Source organism: Bombina bombina, chromosome 4, assembly GCF_027579735.1.
Source record: "Bombina bombina isolate aBomBom1 chromosome 4, aBomBom1.pri, whole genome shotgun sequence".
In the NCBI taxonomy this organism is placed as follows: domain Eukaryota; kingdom Metazoa; phylum Chordata; class Amphibia; order Anura; family Bombinatoridae; genus Bombina; species Bombina bombina.
In genome coordinates this window covers 65,646,038-65,666,102 of record NC_069502.1, presented here as the reverse complement: position 1 = coordinate 65,666,102, position 20,065 = coordinate 65,646,038, and the positions used below count along the sequence as shown (strand labels likewise).

The following is a 20,065-nucleotide window of genomic DNA, read 5'->3' as shown; positions in this document are numbered from 1 at the left end:
TCTGAATTATAAAAGGAAACATTGGGTTTTATGTCTGTTTAATATAATTACTGTAGTGTATTTTATTTATAAAGTGATGGTAAAGTGTTTGTGAAATGCTAGGAGTTACAAGTGCAACAAATAAAGGGAACTTGTAGTCATGAAGCATAAAATACTTGATGCAGAAAGTTCCTTTATTTGCCTGTAGCGTTCGAGCGCTGAGCACCTCAAGCCGCCTGCAGCAGAACGCTATTTTTTTCAATGAGGTGACGTTTCCACCTCTTGGCCAATAGCCGTGCGACCCAGCTGGCATTATGCTGTATGGCTAGCACGCTATTGGCTAAGATCACCTCACTGAAAAATAGCGTTCTGCTGTGGGCTGCCTGAGGCGTTAAGTGCGGCATACGCTGCAGACAAATAAAAGAGCTTTCAGCATGACCTATTTTACACTTCATGACTGAAAGTCCCCTTTATTTGTTGCACTGGTAAATCCTAGTGTTTCAAAAGAGCTAGGATTCACTGTCACTTTAAGCAAAGTTTTATTAACATTATAATAAAATATTTACGCTGCTTTATTTCAATCTAAAATTATTTACCACAAAAATAAATCTTTGTGAAAGCAATGACAGACAACACATAAATTACAGCAATCCAATGGCCCATTTACCCAGTTCCTGAATATCTTCTTGGACAGAAACAATCTTCTTCTCATAAAATGACTGAGTTGTGCTGAAGTCATTGAACATGGAGTCCATTTTCCTAAACACTGCAGAGGCAATAGAGAAGGAAGAGATGATTGTGAGACCCCCAGACACATTTATGTAAGGATATTCTATATTTAAGGTTAACACCTTGTAGTAACAATACATTTCTGTTGTGTTGCTATAGAAGAACATATCAGCCAAGTTGTAATGTTTTTTTTGTTAAACAAATAAACATCTTGAGTGCTGCAATAGTTTTTCAAACTCCACCCACAATAAGGCTATTCACAGCCATTATGTTAGTATAAAGTGAATTGTTTTGCAGTTGTTATCAGCTAAATCATAGTTGCCAACATTTAAAAGAAAATTCCACTGACACTTTGCAAGCATATTAAATACTAGTTGTATAATTAGCCATACTGATTGCTTAAAGAGATAGGAAAGTTACAAAGTTAAAATTAACCTTTTATGATAGAGATTGTAATTTTAAAATGAACTTCTATTATAAAGTTTACTTTTCTTTCATGTAATTAACAAGAGTCCATGAGCTAGTGACGTATGGGATATACATTCCTACCAGGAGGGGCAAAGTTTCCCAAACCTTAAAATGCCCATAAATACACCCCTCACCACACCCACAAATCAGTTTTACAAACTTTGCCTCCAAGGGAGGTGGTGAAGTAAGTTTGTGCTAGATTCTACGTTGATATGCGCTCCGCAGCAAGTTGGAGCCCGGTTTTCCTCTCAGCGTGCAGTGAATGTCAGAGGGATGTGAAGAGAGTATTGCCTATTGAATGCAGTGATCTCCTTCTACGGGGTCTATTTCATAAGGTTCTCTGTTATCGGTCGTAGAGATTCATCTCTTACCTCCCTTTTCAGATCGACGATATACTCTTATATTTACCATTACCTCTACTGATTCTCGTTTCAGTACTGGTTTGGCTTTCTACAAACATGTAGATGAGTGTCCTGGGGTAAGTAAGTCTTATTTTCTGTGACACTCTAAGCTATGGTTGGGCACTTTATTTATAAAGTTCTAAATATATGTATTCAAACATTTATTTGCCTTGACTCAGAATGTTCAACTTTCCTTATTTTCAGACAGTCAGTTTCATATTTGGGATTATGCATTGAATTATCATATTCTTCTTACCTCAAAAATTTGACTTTTTTCCCTGTGGGCTGTTAGGCTCGCGGGGGCTGAAAATGCTTCATTTTATTGCGTCATTCTTGGCGCGGACTTTTTTGGCGCAAAAATTATTTTCCGTTTCCGGCGTCATACGTGTCGCCGGAAGTTGCATCATTTTTTGACGTTATTTTGCGCCAAAAATGTCGGCGTTCCGGATGTGGCGTCATTTTTGGCGCCAAAAGCATTTAGGCGCCAAATAATGTGGGCGTCTTATTTGGCGCTAAAAAATATGGGCGTCGCTTTTGTCTCCACATTATTTCAGTCTCATTTTTCATTTGCTTCTGGTTGCTAGAAGCTTGATATTTGGCATTCTTTCCCATTCCTGAAACTGTCTTATAAGGAATTTGATCTATTTTGCTTTATATGTTGTTTTTTCTCTTACTTATTGCAAGATGTCTCACGTTGCATCTGAGCCAGAAGATACTACAGGAAAATCACTGCCTGCTGGATCTACCAAAGCTAAGTGTATCTGCTGTAAACTTTTGGTAGCTATTCCTCCAGCTGTTGTTTGTAATAATTGTCATGACAAACTTGTTAAAGCAGATAATATTTCCTTTAGTAATGTACCATTGCCTGTTGCAGTTCCCTCAACATCTAAGGTGCAGAATGTTCCTGATAACATAAGAGATTTTGTTTCTGAATCCATAAAGAAGGCTTTGTCTGTTATTTCTCCTTCTAGTAAACGTAAAAAGTCTTTTAAATCTTCTCTCTCTACAGATGAATTTTTAAATGAACACCATCATTCTGATTCTTTGGACTCTTCTGGTTCAGAGGATTCTATCTCAGAGATTGATGCTGATAAATCTTCATATTTATTTAAGATGGAATTTATTCGCTCTTTACTTAAAGAAGTACTAATTGCTTTAGAAATAGAGGATTCTAGTCCTCTTGATACTAATTCTATACGTTTGGATAAGGTTTTTAAAGCTCCTGCGGTTATTCCAGAAGTTTTTCCTGTTCCTAATGCTATTTCTGCAGTAATTTCCAAAGAATGGGATAAATTGGGTAATTCATTTACTCCTTCTAAACGTTTTAAGCAATTATATCCTGTTCCGCCTGACAGGTTAGAATTTTGGGACAAAATCCCTAAAGTTGATGGGGCTATTTCTACCCTTGCTAAACGTACTACCATTCCTACGTCAGATGGTACCTCGTTTAAGGATCCTTTAGATAGAAAAATTGAATCTTTTCTAAGAAAAGCTTATCTGTGTTCAGGTAATCTTCTTAGACCTGCTATATCATTGGCTGATGTTGCTGCAGCTTCAACTTTTTGGTTGGAAACTCTAGCGCAACAAGTAACAAATCGTGATTCTCATGATATTATTATTCTTCTCCAGCATGCTAATAATTTTATCTGTGATGCCATTTTTGATATTATTAGAGTTGATGTTAGGTTTATGTCTCTGGCTATCTTAGCCAGAAGAGCTTTATGGCTTAAGACTTGGAATGCTGATATGGCTTCTAAATCAACTCTACTTTCCATTTCTTTCCAGGGAAACAAATTATTTGGTTCTCAGTTGGATTCTATTATTTCAACTGTTACTGGTGGGAAAGGAACTTTTTTACCACAGGATAAAAAATCTAAAGGTAAAAACAGGGCTAACAATCGTTTTCGTTCCTTTCGTTTCAACAAAGAACAAAAGCCTGATCCTTCGTCCTCAGGAGCAGTTTCAGTTTGGAAACCATCTCCAGTCTGGAATAAATCCAAGCCTGCTAGAAAGGCAAAGCCTGCTTCTAAGTTCACATGAAGGTACGGCCCTCATTCCAGTTCAGCTGGTAGGGGGCAGGTTACGTTTTTTCAAAGAAATTTGGATCAATTCTGTTCACAATCTTTGGATTCAGAACATTGTTTCAGAAGGGTACAGAATTGGTTTCAAGATGAGACCTCCTGCAAAGAGATTTTTTCTTTCCCGTGTCCCAGTAAATCCAGTGAAAGCTCAAGCATTTCTGAATTGTGTTTCAGATCTAGAGTTGACTGGAGTAATTATGCCAGTTCCAGTTCCGGAACAGGGGATGGGGTTTTATTCAAATCTCTTCATTGTACCAAAGAAGGAGAATTCCTTCAGACCAGTTCTGGATCTAAAATTATTGAATCGTTATGTAAGGATACCAACGTTCAAGATGGTAACTGTAAGGACTATATTGCCTTTTGTTCAGCAAGGGAATTATATGTCCACAATAGATTTACAGGATGCATATCTGCATATTCCGATTCATCCAGATCATTATCAGTTCCTGAGATTCTCTTTTCTAGACAAGCATTACCAATTTGTGGCTCTACCGTTTGGCCTTGCTACAGCTCCAAGAATTTTCACAAAGATTCTCGGTGCCCTTCTGTCTGTAATCAGAGAACAGGGTATTGTGGTATTTCCTTATTTGGACGATATCTTGGTACTTGCTCAGTCTTTACATTTAGCAGAGTCTCATACGAATCGACTTGTGTTGTTTCTTCAAGATCATGGTTGGAGGATCAATTTACCAAAAAGTTCTTTGATTCCTCAAACAAGGGTAACCTTTCTGGGTTTCCAGATAGATTCAGTGTCCATGACTCTGTCTTTAACAGACAAGAGACGTCTAAAATTGATTACAGCTTGTCGAAACCTTCAGTCTCAATCATTCCCTTCGGTAGCCTTATGCATGGAAATTCTAGGTCTTATGACTGCTGCATCGGACGCGATCCCCTTTGCTCGTTTTCACATGCGACCTCTTCAGCTCTGTATGCTGAACCAATGGTGCAGGGATTACACGAAGATATATCAATTAATATCTTTAAAACCGATTGTTCGACACTCTCTAACGTGGTGGACAGATCACCATCGTTTAATTCAGGGGGCTTCTTTTGTTCTTCCGACCTGGACTGTAATTTCAACAGATGCAAGTCTCACAGGTTGGGGAGCTGTGTGGGGATCTCTGACGGCACAAGGAGTTTGGGAATCTCAGGAGGTGAGATTACCGATCAATATTTTGGAACTCCGTGCAATTTTCAGAGCTCTTCAGTTTTGGCCTCTTCTGAAGAGAGAATCGTTCATTTGTTTTCAGACAGACAATGTCACAACTGTGGCATACATCAATCATCAAGGAGGGACTCACAGTCCTCTGGCTATGAAAGAAGTATCTCGAATTTTGGTTTGGGCGGAATCCAGCTCCTGTCTAATCTCTGCGGTTCATATCCCAGGTGTAGACAATTGGGAAGCGGATTATCTCAGTCGCCAAACGTTGCATCCGGGCGAATGGTCTCTTCACCCAGAGGTATTTCTTCAGATTGTTCAAATGTGGGGGCTCCCAGAGATAGATCTGATGGCCTCTCATCTAAACAAGAAACTTCCCAGGTATCTGTCCAGATCCCGGGATCCTCAGGCGGAGGCAGTGGATGCATTATCACTTCCTTGGAAGTATCATCCTGCCTATATCTTTCCGCCTCTAGTTCTTCTTCCAAGAGTAATCTCCAAGATTCTGAGGGAATGCTCGTTTGTTCTGCTAATAGCTCCGGCATGGCCTCACAGGTTTTGGTATGCGGATCTTGTCCGGATGGCATCTTGCCAACCATGGACTCTTCCGTTAAGACCAGACCTTCTGTCGCAAGGTCCTTTTTTCCATCCGGATCTGAAATCCTTAAATTTAAAGGTATGGAGATTGAACGCTTGATTCTTGGTCAAAGAGGTTTCTCTGACTCCGTGATTAATACTATGTTACAGGCTCGTAAATCTGTATCTCGAGAGATATATTATAGAGTCTGGAAGACTTATATTTCTTGGTGTCTTTCTCATCATTTTTCTTGGCATTCTTTTAGAATACCGAGAATTTTACAGTTTCTTCAGGATGGTTTAGATAAGGGTTTGTCCGCAAGTTCTTTGAAAGGACAAATCTCCGCTCTTTCTGTTCTTTTTCACAGAAAGATTGCTATTCTTCCTGATATTCATTGTTTTGTACAAGCCTTGGTTCGTATAAAACCTGTCATTAAGTCAATTTCTCCTCCTTGGAGTTTGAATTTGGTTCTGGGAGCTCTTCAAGCTCCTCCGTTTGAACCTATGCATTCATTGGACATTAAATTACTTTCTTGGAAAGTTTTGTTCCTTTTGGCCATCTCTTCTGCTAGAAGAGTTTCTGAATTATCTGCTCTTTCTTGTGAGTCTCCTTTTCTGATTTTTCATCAGGATAAGGCGGTGTTGCGAACTTCTTTTGAATTTTTTCCTAAGGTTGTGAATTCCAACAACATTAGTAGAGAAATTGTGGTTCCTTCATTATGTCCTAATCCTAAGAATTCTAAGGAGAAATCGTTGCATTCTTTGGATGTTGTTAGAGCTTTGAAATATTATGTTGAAGCTACGAAATCTTTCCGTAAGACTTCTAGTCTATTTGTTATCTTTTCCGGTTCTAGGAAAGGCCAGAAAGCTTCTGCCATTTCTTTGGCATCTTGGTTGAAATCTTTAATTCATCTTGCCTATGTTGAGTCGGGTAAAATTCCGCCTCAGAGAATTACAGCTCATTCTACTAGGTCAGTATCTACTTCCTGGGCGTTTAGGAATGAAGCTTCGGTTGACCAGATCTGCAAAGCAGCAACTTGGTCCTCTTTGCATACTTTTACTAAATTCTACCATTTTGATGTATTTTCTTCTTCTGAAGCAGTTTTTGGTAGAAAAGTTCTTCAGGCAGCGATTTCAGTTTGAATCTTCTGCTTATGTTTTTCGTTAAACTTTATTTTGGGTGTGGATTATTTTCAGCAGGAATTGGCTGTCTTTATTTTATCCCTCCCTCTCTAGTGACTCTTGTGTGGAAAGATCCACATCTTGGGTAGTCATTATCCCATACGTCACTAGCTCATGGACTCTCGTTAATTACATGAAAGAAAACATAATTTATGTAAGAACTTACCTGATAAATTCATTTCTTTCATATTAACAAGAGTCCATGAGGCCCACCCTTTTTTGTGGTGGTTATGATTTTTTTGTATAAAGCACAATTATTCCAATTCCTTATTTTATATGCTTCACACTTTTTTTCTTATCACCCCACTTCTTGGCTATTCGTTAAACTGATTTGTGGGTGTGGTGAGGGGTGTATTTATGGGCATTTTAAGGTTTGGGAAACTTTGCCCCTCCTGGTAGGAATGTATATCCCATACGTCACTAGCTCATGGACTCTTGTTAATATGGGATTATGCATTGAATTATCATATTCTTCTTACCTCAAAAATTTGACTTTTTTCCCTGTGGGCTGTTAGGCTCGCGGGGGCTGAAAATGCTTCATTTTATTGCGTCATTCTTGGCGCGGACTTTTTTGGCGCAAAAATTATTTTCCGTTTCCGGCGTCATACGTGTCGCCGGAAGTTGCGTCATTTTTTGACGTTATTTTGCGCCAAAAATGTCGGCGTTCCGGATGTGGCGTCATTTTTGGCGCCAAAAGCATTTAGGCGCCAAATAATGTGGGCGTCTTATTTGGCGCTAAAAAATATGGGCGTCGCTTTTGTCTCCACATTATTTCAGTCTCATTTTTCATTTGCTTCTGGTTGCTAGAAGCTTGATATTTGGCATTCTTTCCCATTCCTGAAACTGTCTTATAAGGAATTTGATCTATTTTGCTTTATATGTTGTTTTTTCTCTTACATATTGCAAGATGTCTCACGTTGCATCTGAGCCAGAAGATACTACAGGAAAATCACTGCCTGCTGGATCTACCAAAGCTAAGTGTATCTGCTGTAAACTTTTGGTAGCTATTCCTCCAGCTGTTGTTTGTAATAATTGTCATGACAAACTTGTTAAAGCAGATAATATTTCCTTTAGTAATGTACCATTGCCTGTTGCAGTTCCCTCAACATCTAAGGTGCAGAATGTTCCTGATAACATAAGAGATTTTGTTTCTGAATCCATAAAGAAGGCTTTGTCTGTTATTTCTCCTTCTAGTAAACGTAAAAAGTCTTTTAAATCTTCTCTCTCTACAGATGAATTTTTAAATGAACACCATCATTCTGATTCTTTGGACTCTTCTGGTTCAGAGGATTCTATCTCAGAGATTGATGCTGATAAATCTTCATATTTATTTAAGATGGAATTTATTCGCTCTTTACTTAAAGAAGTACTAATTGCTTTAGAAATAGAGGATTCTAGTCCTCTTGATACTAATTCTATACGTTTGGATAAGGTTTTTAAAGCTCCTGCGGTTATTCCAGAAGTTTTTCCTGTTCCTAATGCTATTTCTGCAGTAATTTCCAAAGAATGGGATAAATTGGGTAATTCATTTACTCCTTCTAAACGTTTTAAGCAATTATATCCTGTTCCGCCTGACAGGTTAGAATTTTGGGACAAAATCCCTAAAGTTGATGGGGCTATTTCTACCCTTGCTAAACGTACTACCATTCCTACGTCAGATGGTACCTCGTTTAAGGATCCTTTAGATAGAAAAATTGAATCTTTTCTAAGAAAAGCTTATCTGTGTTCAGGTAATCTTCTTAGACCTGCTATATCATTGGCTGATGTTGCTGCAGCTTCAACTTTTTGGTTGGAAACTCTAGCGCAACAAGTAACAAATCGTGATTCTCATGATATTATTATTCTTCTCCAGCATGCTAATAATTTTATCTGTGATGCCATTTTTGATATTATTAGAGTTGATGTTAGGTTTATGTCTCTGGCTATCTTAGCCAGAAGAGCTTTATGGCTTAAGACTTGGAATGCTGATATGGCTTCTAAATCAACTCTACTTTCCATTTCTTTCCAGGGAAACAAATTATTTGGTTCTCAGTTGGATTCTATTATTTCAACTGTTACTGGTGGGAAAGGAACTTTTTTACCACAGGATAAAAAATCTAAAGGTAAAAACAGGGCTAACAATCGTTTTCGTTCCTTTCGTTTCAACAAAGAACAAAAGCCTGATCCTTCGTCCTCAGGAGCAGTTTCAGTTTGGAAACCATCTCCAGTCTGGAATAAATCCAAGCCTGCTAGAAAGGCAAAGCCTGCTTCTAAGTTCACATGAAGGTACGGCCCTCATTCCAGTTCAGCTGGTAGGGGGCAGGTTACGTTTTTTCAAAGAAATTTGGATCAATTCTGTTCACAATCTTTGGATTCAGAACATTGTTTCAGAAGGGTACAGAATTGGTTTCAAGATGAGACCTCCTGCAAAGAGATTTTTTCTTTCCCGTGTCCCAGTAAATCCAGTGAAAGCTCAAGCATTTCTGAATTGTGTTTCAGATCTAGAGTTGACTGGAGTAATTATGCCAGTTCCAGTTCCGGAACAGGGGATGGGGTTTTATTCAAATCTCTTCATTGTACCAAAGAAGGAGAATTCCTTCAGACCAGTTCTGGATCTAAAATTATTGAATCGTTATGTAAGGATACCAACGTTCAAGATGGTAACTGTAAGGACTATATTGCCTTTTGTTCAGCAAGGGAATTATATGTCCACAATAGATTTACAGGATGCATATCTGCATATTCCGATTCATCCAGATCATTATCAGTTCCTGAGATTCTCTTTTCTAGACAAGCATTACCAATTTGTGGCTCTACCGTTTGGCCTTGCTACAGCTCCAAGAATTTTCACAAAGATTCTCGGTGCCCTTCTGTCTGTAATCAGAGAACAGGGTATTGTGGTATTTCCTTATTTGGACGATATCTTGGTACTTGCTCAGTCTTTACATTTAGCAGAGTCTCATACGAATCGACTTGTGTTGTTTCTTCAAGATCATGGTTGGAGGATCAATTTACCAAAAAGTTCTTTGATTCCTCAAACAAGGGTAACCTTTCTGGGTTTCCAGATAGATTCAGTGTCCATGACTCTGTCTTTAACAGACAAGAGACGTCTAAAATAGATTACAGCTTGTCGAAACCTTCAGTCTCAATCATTCCCTTCGGTAGCCTTATGCATGGAAATTCTAGGTCTTATGACTGCTGCATCGGACGCGATCCCCTTTGCTCGTTTTCACATGCGACCTCTTCAGCTCTGTATGCTGAACCAATGGTGCAGGGATTACACGAAGATATATCAATTAATATCTTTAAAACCGATTGTTCGACACTCTCTAACGTGGTGGACAGATCACCATCGTTTAATTCAGGGGGCTTCTTTTGTTCTTCCGACCTGGACTGTAATTTCAACAGATGCAAGTCTCACAGGTTGGGGAGCTGTGTGGGGATCTCTGACGGCACAAGGAGTTTGGGAATCTCAGGAGGTGAGATTACCGATCAATATTTTGGAACTCCGTGCAATTTTCAGAGCTCTTCAGTTTTGGCCTCTTCTGAAGAGAGAATCGTTCATTTGTTTTCAGACAGACAATGTCACAACTGTGGCATACATCATTCATCAAGGAGGGACTCACAGTCCTCTGGCTATGAAAGAAGTATCTCGAATTTTGGTTTGGGCGGAATCCAGCTCCTGTCTAATCTCTGTGGTTCATATCCCAGGTGTAGACAATTGGGAAGCGGATTATCTCAGTCGCCAAACGTTGCATCCGGGCGAATGGTCTCTTCACCCAGAGGTATTTCTTCAGATTGTTCAAATGTGGGGGCTCCCAGAGATAGATCTGATGGCCTCTCATCTAAACAAGAAACTTCCCAGGTATCTGTCCAGATCCCGGGATCCTCAGGCGGAGGCAGTGGATGCATTATCACTTCCTTGGAAGTATCATCCTGCCTATATCTTTCCGCCTCTAGTTCTTCTTCCAAGAGTAATCTCCAAGATTCTGAGGGAATGCTCGTTTGTTCTGCTAATAGCTCCGGCATGGCCTCACAGGTTTTGGTATGCGGATCTTGTCCGGATGGCATCTTGCCAACCATGGACTCTTCCGTTAAGACCAGACCTTCTGTCGCAAGGTCCTTTTTTCCATCCGGATCTGAAATCCTTAAATTTAAAGGTATGGAGATTGAACGCTTGATTCTTGGTCAAAGAGGTTTCTCTGACTCCGTGATTAATACTATGTTACAGGCTCGTAAATCTGTATCTCGAGAGATATATTATAGAGTCTGGAAGACTTATATTTCTTGGTGTCTTTCTCATCATTTTTCTTGGCATTCTTTTAGAATACCGAGAATTTTACAGTTTCTTCAGGATGGTTTAGATAAGGGTTTGTCCGCAAGTTCTTTGAAAGGACAAATCTCCGCTCTTTCTGTTCTTTTTCACAGAAAGATTGCTATTCTTCCTGATATTCATTGTTTTGTACAAGCCTTGGTTCGTATAAAACCTGTCATTAAGTCAATTTCTCCTCCTTGGAGTTTGAATTTGGTTCTGGGAGCTCTTCAAGCTCCTCCGTTTGAACCTATGCATTCATTGGACATTAAATTACTTTCTTGGAAAGTTTTGTTCCTTTTGGCCATCTCTTCTGCTAGAAGAGTTTCTGAATTATCTGCTCTTTCTTGTGAGTCTCCTTTTCTGATTTTTCATCAGGATAAGGCGGTGTTGCGAACTTCTTTTGAATTTTTTCCTAAGGTTGTGAATTCCAACAACATTAGTAGAGAAATTGTGGTTCCTTCATTATGTCCTAATCCTAAGAATTCTAAGGAGAAATCGTTGCATTCTTTGGATGTTGTTAGAGCTTTGAAATATTATGTTGAAGCTACGAAATCTTTCCGTAAGACTTCTAGTCTATTTGTTATCTTTTCCGGTTCTAGGAAAGGCCAGAAAGCTTCTGCCATTTCTTTGGCATCTTGGTTGAAATCTTTAATTCATCTTGCCTATGTTGAGTCGGGTAAAATTCCGCCTCAGAGAATTACAGCTCATTCTACTAGGTCAGTATCTACTTCCTGGGCGTTTAGGAATGAAGCTTCGGTTGACCAGATCTGCAAAGCAGCAACTTGGTCCTCTTTGCATACTTTTACTAAATTCTACCATTTTGATGTATTTTCTTCTTCTGAAGCAGTTTTTGGTAGAAAAGTTCTTCAGGCAGCGATTTCAGTTTGAATCTTCTGCTTATGTTTTTCGTTAAACTTTATTTTGGGTGTGGATTATTTTCAGCAGGAATTGGCTGTCTTTATTTTATCCCTCCCTCTCTAGTGACTCTTGTGTGGAAAGATCCACATCTTGGGTAGTCATTATCCCATACGTCACTAGCTCATGGACTCTCGTTAATTACATGAAAGAAAACATAATTTATGTAAGAACTTACCTGATAAATTCATTTCTTTCATATTAACAAGAGTCCATGAGGCCCACCCTTTTTTGTGGTGGTTATGATTTTTTTGTATAAAGCACAATTATTCCAATTCCTTATTTTATATGCTTCACACTTTTTTTCTTATCACCCCACTTCTTGGCTATTCGTTAAACTGATTTGTGGGTGTGGTGAGGGGTGTATTTATGGGCATTTTAAGGTTTGGGAAACTTTGCCCCTCCTGGTAGGAATGTATATCCCATACGTCACTAGCTCATGGACTCTTGTTAATATGAAAGAAATGAATTTATCAGGTAAGTTCTTACATAAATTATGTTTTTTTTCTAGGGTAGTGGTTCCTTTGAAAAAAATATTTACATATCCTCAGCAGCAGCAATACACTACTGGAATTATGTGTTTAATCCCTTTGCAAAGGTTAAACAGTGCAATAATAGAATTTATGTAACATATCAAAGCATTTGTTTTTTAAACTGTGATATAACCCTTTAAATGGGGGTTAAATTGCCATTAAACATATTGAGATCTGTGCATATCCTAAAAGGGCTAATAGTTTGCATAAAAAATAGTTTAAAATAATTTTCAAAAATTAGCAAAATTAGTTTCATAGCCATGCTGGCTGGAGTAGTCTGACCCACCCCCCTTATCAGTGTTTAGCGTCAGAAACACAGGCATTGTATTTCAACTGAGTGTAAGTAGCTTATATGCTTCTAGGCATGCTCCAGCAGATAATGCTGTCTTGCATTCTACCAAAGCAAAGGTGGATATAGATACTGTACATCCATAGAAGGAATGGTGTGGGGGGAGTTACAGCTGTACAATTTGGAAACTTAAAAGAAAGGGTTAATGGTGAGGCACTGCAGTATACATTTGCAGGTAATTAAAGTACATATTTTATTTTGTCTCTATCCCAACTTGTTTTAAATCCCTTTAAATCATCACCTCCTCTTATTCTCAAGCACATCACTGGCATGGGAAGAATACCTTTACAGCAAGTACCAAAACAAGAAAGCAATGATTAACTTATTAACCCTTCATCATCTGTATAGCAGGAAATCAAACAGTACCCTAGTTTGTATATATCTTACACAGACTGAAATTAGACAGTGATAGTATTTCAATATTTTCAACCTGCTAACTACTGTGTTGGGGCTGCTGGAATAGAGAAAATGTATGTAAATAAGTTGAGGATTTGTTTTTTTTATTTTTACATTTGCTAAAACACTATTGAATGTTGGTGGCATTTTATAAAATAAAGATCTATTTGTGATCTTTGCTGCTGCAGTTCATTTCTGGCAGTAGGGGAACAGAACCAGAAATGCCCCAGTAAGTCTGGATTTTTTATATATCTTTTTTCCCTGAATTTCACTCACACAAAGAGCCTGATGTGTTTTGCCCCTGCTAAGCAAAATTTGTATGACTTACACACCCCATAGAACAACATAGGGTGCTAAAAGGTCAGCTTTTAAGAATGCGCACACACAAGCACTTATCCTTTTAAACTTGATTTACTCTTTGATATTAGACCTATTAACCTATTAACCTATATTCATTTTTGTTTTTCTTTCTTATTCTCTCATCCTGTTTTTGTTTATTTTTACAACTTCATTCTCATTAACAAATTTTACTCTTACTTATTTTTTATTTTTCACTTATCTAATCTCTAGCTATAAGTCCATTACTAAGTAAACTATGCACATTATAGCTAGTAATTATTTGTTAGTCTAGTCTTGCACACACGATGTCGATGTCTATTATAGGTTTTTACTATTCTATTTTGCCATCTGTAATGATACAAAAGATGTACCTGTACGCCACACCTGAGCCTACTCACTACTCTTCTCTCAGTCAGAGTGAACTGGGTCCTTTCCTATTGGCTAACACAAGCTATTTAGGCTCACCTGTGACATAAGGTAACTATCTCTGAGGAAGAGCATGTACGCATGCGCGAAACGCGTCAGAAGGAGCTGCACCTCTTTTCTCCTACCTGTATGAATAAATCTGCACTGGCTACCGGGTGCTGTTTTTTTTTCTTTTTTCCAAGCCTGCTAAGCAAAGCCTCATCATATAAATGGGGGCAATTCCAAAGTGTGCAAAACCTACTGAGATGCCTTACTTACTCACCCCTTGCATCCTACCCACCCTGGTATAATATTCTTACCTGACATCTGACTACACATTGCTAAACTTTATTGTAACAGAAGATAAAGAATAATACGAAAAAACAAAACATACTGGCAATAGAGTGAAATCAAGGGCCACAACAATCTCTGTGGTGGGAGTATTGAACTGCACACAATTATTAAAGGAACATGAAACTAGGAAAATCTAAACATTTAACATTATAATCCTAAGGTGTTTACTGTCCCTATAGACAGACCTATAAATAAAAATCTTACATATATTATTTTGTGAAATATTCTGATAAAATACGAAGACAATAGAAACAATTAAATGCTTTATAAAGTGTAACGTTATAAATGCAGTGTAAATAATATATACTGTATTGCATTTTTGGAATGGAACAGTCCAGTTTACCAGGATCCTAGGCCTAGTCTAAAGCTATTAAAGGGACATCACAGCCATTTTGTATATTAGTAGTGTATTTGTCCCTCATTAAAAGGATAGGAAACCCAAATATTTTCTTTTATGATTCAGATAGAGCAGCAATTTTAACCAACTTTCTAATTTACTCCTATTATCAATATTTCTTCGTTCTCTTGGTTTCTTTATTTGAAAAGTACGAAAAAAAGTAAGCTTAGGAGAAGGTCCATTTTTGGTTCAGCACCTGGGTAGAGCATGCCGATTGGTGGCTCAATGTAGATATTTATATGTGTATATATGTATTTACAAACACACACACATATATATATATATATATATATATATATATATATATATATATATATATATATATACACACACACACAGTGGGGCAAAAAAGTATTTAGTCAGCCACCAATTGTGCAAGTTCTCCCACTTAAGAAGATGAGAGAGGCCTGTAATTTTCATCATAGGTATACCTCAACTATGAGAGACAAAAATGTGGAAACAAATCCAGATAATCACATTGTCTGATTTGGAAAGAATTTATTTGCATATTATGGTGGAAAATAAGTATTTGGTCACCTACAAACAAGCAAGATTTCTGGCTCTCACAGACCTGTATCTTCTTCTTTAAGAGGCTCCTCTGTCCTCTACTCATTACCTGTATTAATGGCACCTGTTTGAACTTGTTATTAGTATAAAAGACACCTATCCACAACCTCAAACAGTCACACTCCAAACTCCACTATGGTGAAGACCAAAGAGCTGTCGAATGACACCAGAGACAAAATTGTAGAACTGCACCAGGCTGGGAAGACTGAATATGCAATAGGCAAGCAGCTTGGTGTGAAGAAATCAACTGTAGAAGCAATAATTAGAAAATGGAAGACATTCAAGACCACTGATAATCTCCCTCAATCTGGGGCTCCAAGTAAGATCTCACCCCGTGGGGTCAAAATGATCACAAGAACGGTGAGCAAACATCCCAGAACCACATGGGGGGACCTAGTGAATGACCTGCAGAGAGCTGGGACCAACATAACAAAGGCTACCATCAGTAACACACTACGCCGCCAGGGACTCAGATCCTGCAGTGCCAGACGTGTCCCCCTGCTTAAGCCAGTACATGTCCTGGCCCATCTGAAGTATGCTAGAGAGCATTTGGATGACTCAGAAGCTGATTGGGAGAATGTCATATAGTCAGATGAAACCAGTAGAACTGTTTGGTAGAAACACAACTCGTCGTGTTTGGAGGAGAGAGAATGCTGAGTTGCAACCAAAGAACACCATACCTACTGTGAAGCATGGGGGTGGCAACATAATGCTTTGGGGCTGTTTCTCTGCAAAGGGAACAGGACGAATGATCCGTGTACATGAAAGAATGAATGGGACCATTGAGTGCAAACCTCCTTCCATCAGCAAGGGCATTGAAGATGAAACGTGGCTGGGTCTTTCAGCATGACAATGATCCCAAACACACCGCCTGGGCAACAAAGGAGTGGCTTCGTAAGAAGCATTTCAAGGTCCTGGAGTGGCCTAGCTAGTCTCCAGATCTCAACCCCATAGAAAACCTTTGGAGGGAGTTGAAAGTCTGTGTTGCCCAGCGACAGCCCCAAAACATCACTGCTCTAGAGGAGATCTGCATGAAGGAATGGGCCAACATACCAGCAACAGTGTGTGACAACCTTGTGAAGACTTACAGAAAATGTTTGACCTCTGTCATTGCCAACAAAGGATATATAGCAAAGTATTGAGATGAACTTTTGATATTGACCAAATACTTATTTTCCACCATAATTTACAAATAAATTCTTTCCAAATCAGACAATGTGATTGTCTGGATTTGTTTCCACATTTTGTCTCTCATAGTTGAGGTATATCTATGATGAAAATTACAGGCCTCTCTCATCTTCTTAAGTGGGAGAACTTGCACAATTGGTGGCTGACTAAATACTTTTTTGCCCCGCTGTTTTTATATATATATATATATATATATATATATATATATATATATATATATATATATATATATATATATATATATATATATATATATATATATATATATATATATATATATATATATATATACACACACACACACACATGAAAACACAAATACATATGCATATATATGTTACACAAATACATATGTACACATATGAAAACATGTAAAAGCATTTTTATGCAATATTCATATTTAGTAAAGGTTTCAACTATGTATTTACTGTAAATAGTTCACATTCCAATGTTCTGCACAAAGCAGAATATGTTATATGCATTTCTAAATAGATATTCATATATATATATATATATATATATATATATATATATATATATATATATATATATATATATATATATATATATATATATACACACATACTTACATACACACCTTTTATATAATCATGTAGATATATAAATATGGATATAAAGTGTACCAAAATACCATCAGCTATATGTAGAAATATGTATTTAAGAATAAATAGAACATACTCTGTCATGTGAAGAATGTCAGGTTAGCTCACAAGTCGGGTGTTTTTTCACTTTTTTTCTCCATTGACTTCTATGTGGGAATAGGTTATCACACGTGCAATATTCTAACCTCGGCTTTTTGTGTGCATCAGGCTAGCGTGCAAATGATAACTTATTACTTTCAACTTTTCAACTTATTACTTTTCAACTTTTCAAGTTTACTTCTAGCGCAGTTAGCATGCGAGCAAGAGCTTTAAATAGTGCTCCACTCTGCTTACAGTTTTACTGTCTCAAAGCAGTCCAATGATACACCCTTTGAAAAGCTTCTAAACTATGTTTATATTTTCTCCTTTGCTGTGGTCAATTAGGGACAGGTATAAATGAACTCCTGCATTGATCTAAGCAATCACTGTGTAGCATGTTGCAGAGTCAATTAATCTGTAGTCTGTAGAATACACAGCAGTGTTTCTGGAGTCACTGGAAGACTAACAATATTCAGAAGTAAACAGAATAAATAATGACTATACATTTAATATATATATAAAGTATGTTATTGCAGATTGCCCCTTTAATCAAATAGATTTAGTATAAAATGATGAGATTTAAAATACTTTAGCTGATGTACTTTGTTATTTAGTTTTTGTGCTTATTAATGTTTTCAAATCCTAAGTAGAGGGGTATTATAATGAGTGCAGATAGTGAGTGTAAACCATGTAGGAATGGCATAGGGTGGGGGTTCCCAGGGGGGCCCCAGAGCTCTTAAGGGGAGACGCGGGAGCCGGAGCATTTTTTTTTTTTTAAATGCATAACTATTTTTTGGTGCCTGACTGACTTCCTCCTTAGTGAGCAGCGCCGTGACAAGGAGAGTGCGTGCAATATTTTTTTGGGGTTCCTGACTGACAGTGGCAGTAAAGTTCCTGCCAGTGAAAAGTTATACCTGCAGCTGTGCTATCACAGAGTGGCCGGAGGATTAGTAATTCCTGTCTGTGCCACACAACAGTGCTGAATTACTAATCCTCCGTCCACTCTGTGATATCAATGTCACATTCGAATTTGAAATAGTATTTCTAGCCTAATACTGTGTTTTATAAATGTAATATTCAAATTTGAAAGTGACATTCGAAAACTGTAAATAACATTCGATAATAGAATTTTTAAGAATATTCGTTCTTATCAACATTCTATTATGTAAAATCTAATTTCTACAATAACATTTGTTCTAACATTCGAATTTGTATATAAACACATTCGCCCATCCCTAAGCTGCAGGTATAACTTTTTGCTGGCACGAAGCTTGTGATAACTTTAGTTTTATTTTACTGCAGGGTAGGTAACGGTTACCTCACTAAACGGCAGGGAGGGGGAGTGACTGGTGCTATTATGAGGTACACATAAAAAAATAAAGGGATGTTTACTGTCTGTAAGGAAGATAAATGTTGCTGTTGTATTGGAGGGTTAAACTTATAGTGGGGCCATTTTGGACCCTCTGGGTTGTTTGTGCAGCTCTGAATAATACTGGGTGACTATTTTAGTGACAGGGACCCAGCACACAAACATCCAACATATACCCCATATATACAGCAACTAAATTACTGAAACATGCACTCTAGTAAAGACAAAAAATAGTGACCCTTGTCTTATCTGAGATTCAAGCTCTGGTGAGTGTGTGGCAATGAGGGCTGCAGCCAGCAAAGCATAATATTCATGCTGTTTAAAGGGATAGAAATTATAAAATGAAAAAATAATGTTAAAATGATTATTTTGTGTATGGTTGCTTTGTGTGAGTTTTGTGCGTGGTTGCTTTGTGTGTGTGTTTGTGCGTGCTTAAATGTGTGTGTTTTGTGTGTGTGTTTGTGCGTGCTTAAATGTGTGTGTTTTGTGTGTGTGTGTTTGTGCGTGCTTAAATGTGTGTGTTTTGTGTGTGTGTGTTTGTGCGTGCTTAAATGTGTGTGTTTTGTGTGTGTGTTTGTGCGTGCTTAAATGTGTGTGTTTTGTGTGTGTGTGTTTGTGCGTGCTTAAATGTGTGTGTTTTGTGTGTGTGTGTGTGTTTGAATGTGTGTGATATATATTAAAATGTTCATAATTCTGCAGTTTTAATGACTAAACTACAAGCATTTTAAGAGTGCATTCCTTCAAAAATGTAATAAAATCTATGGTGGGGGGGCTCATCTTGAAAGTTTCTCCAAAGGGGAGGCCCACTGTGTAAGACTTTGAAAAACCTCTGGTATAGGGATATCAAAAAGGAGGAAGATAGAGGCAAAAAATGCAGAGAAGGTTTAAGAGGAGAGACAGGGATAGAGAGAAAACAGGAAGATTATGAAATTAAAATGTGAGAATAAGACAAGGAAAATGTGCCCTAGTTAGACCTCGGATCAGATGCATGCCCCCTCTTCCCCATTCATGCCAGCTATGTGCCCTGGTGAGACCTCAGATAAGATGCATGCAAACTGTACCCCATTCATGCCAGCAATGTGCCCTGGTGAGACTTCAGATAAGATGCATGTCCCCTCTACCCTATTCATGCCAGCTATGTGCCCTGGGGAGACCTTTAATTAAATGCATGCCCCCTTTTCCCTTATTCATGCCAGCAATGTGCCCCGGTGAGACTGCAGCTACCTCATTCCTGCCAGCAATGTGCCCTGGTGAGATCTTAGATAATATGCATGCCCCCTGTACCCTATTCATGCCAGCAATGTGCCTTGTGAGACCCACTGTACCCTATTCATGCCTGCTATGTGCCCTGGTGAGATCTCAGATAAGATGCATGCCCATTGTACCCCATTCATTCCAGCAGTGTACCCTGATGAGACCTCATTAGATGCATGCCCACTGTACCCCATTTATGCCAGCTATATGCCATGGTGAGACCTCATATTAGATGCATGCCCCCTGTACCCCATTCATGGCAACAATATGCCTTGGTGAGACCTCAGATAAGATGCATGTCCCTGTACCCTATTCATGCCGGCTATGTACCCTGGTGAGACCTCAGATTAGATGCACACCCCCTCTACCCCATACATGCCTGCTATGTGCCCTGGTGAGACCTCAGATCAGATGCATGGCCCTGCACCC

At 38.3% G+C, this 20,065-nt stretch overlaps 1 protein-coding gene across 1 annotated transcript in view; it reads right to left on the bottom strand.

Annotated features, from left to right (window-relative positions):
* Positions 1–20,065, bottom strand: part of SCARA3 (scavenger receptor class A member 3) — a 103,402-nt gene that overhangs the window by 48,418 nt on the left and 34,919 nt on the right. The window contains exon 3 of the mRNA XM_053709497.1: positions 647–745. Coding sequence (XP_053565472.1) covers positions 647–745 — 99 coding nt within the window. The remainder of the gene's footprint in view (positions 1–646; positions 746–20,065) is intronic.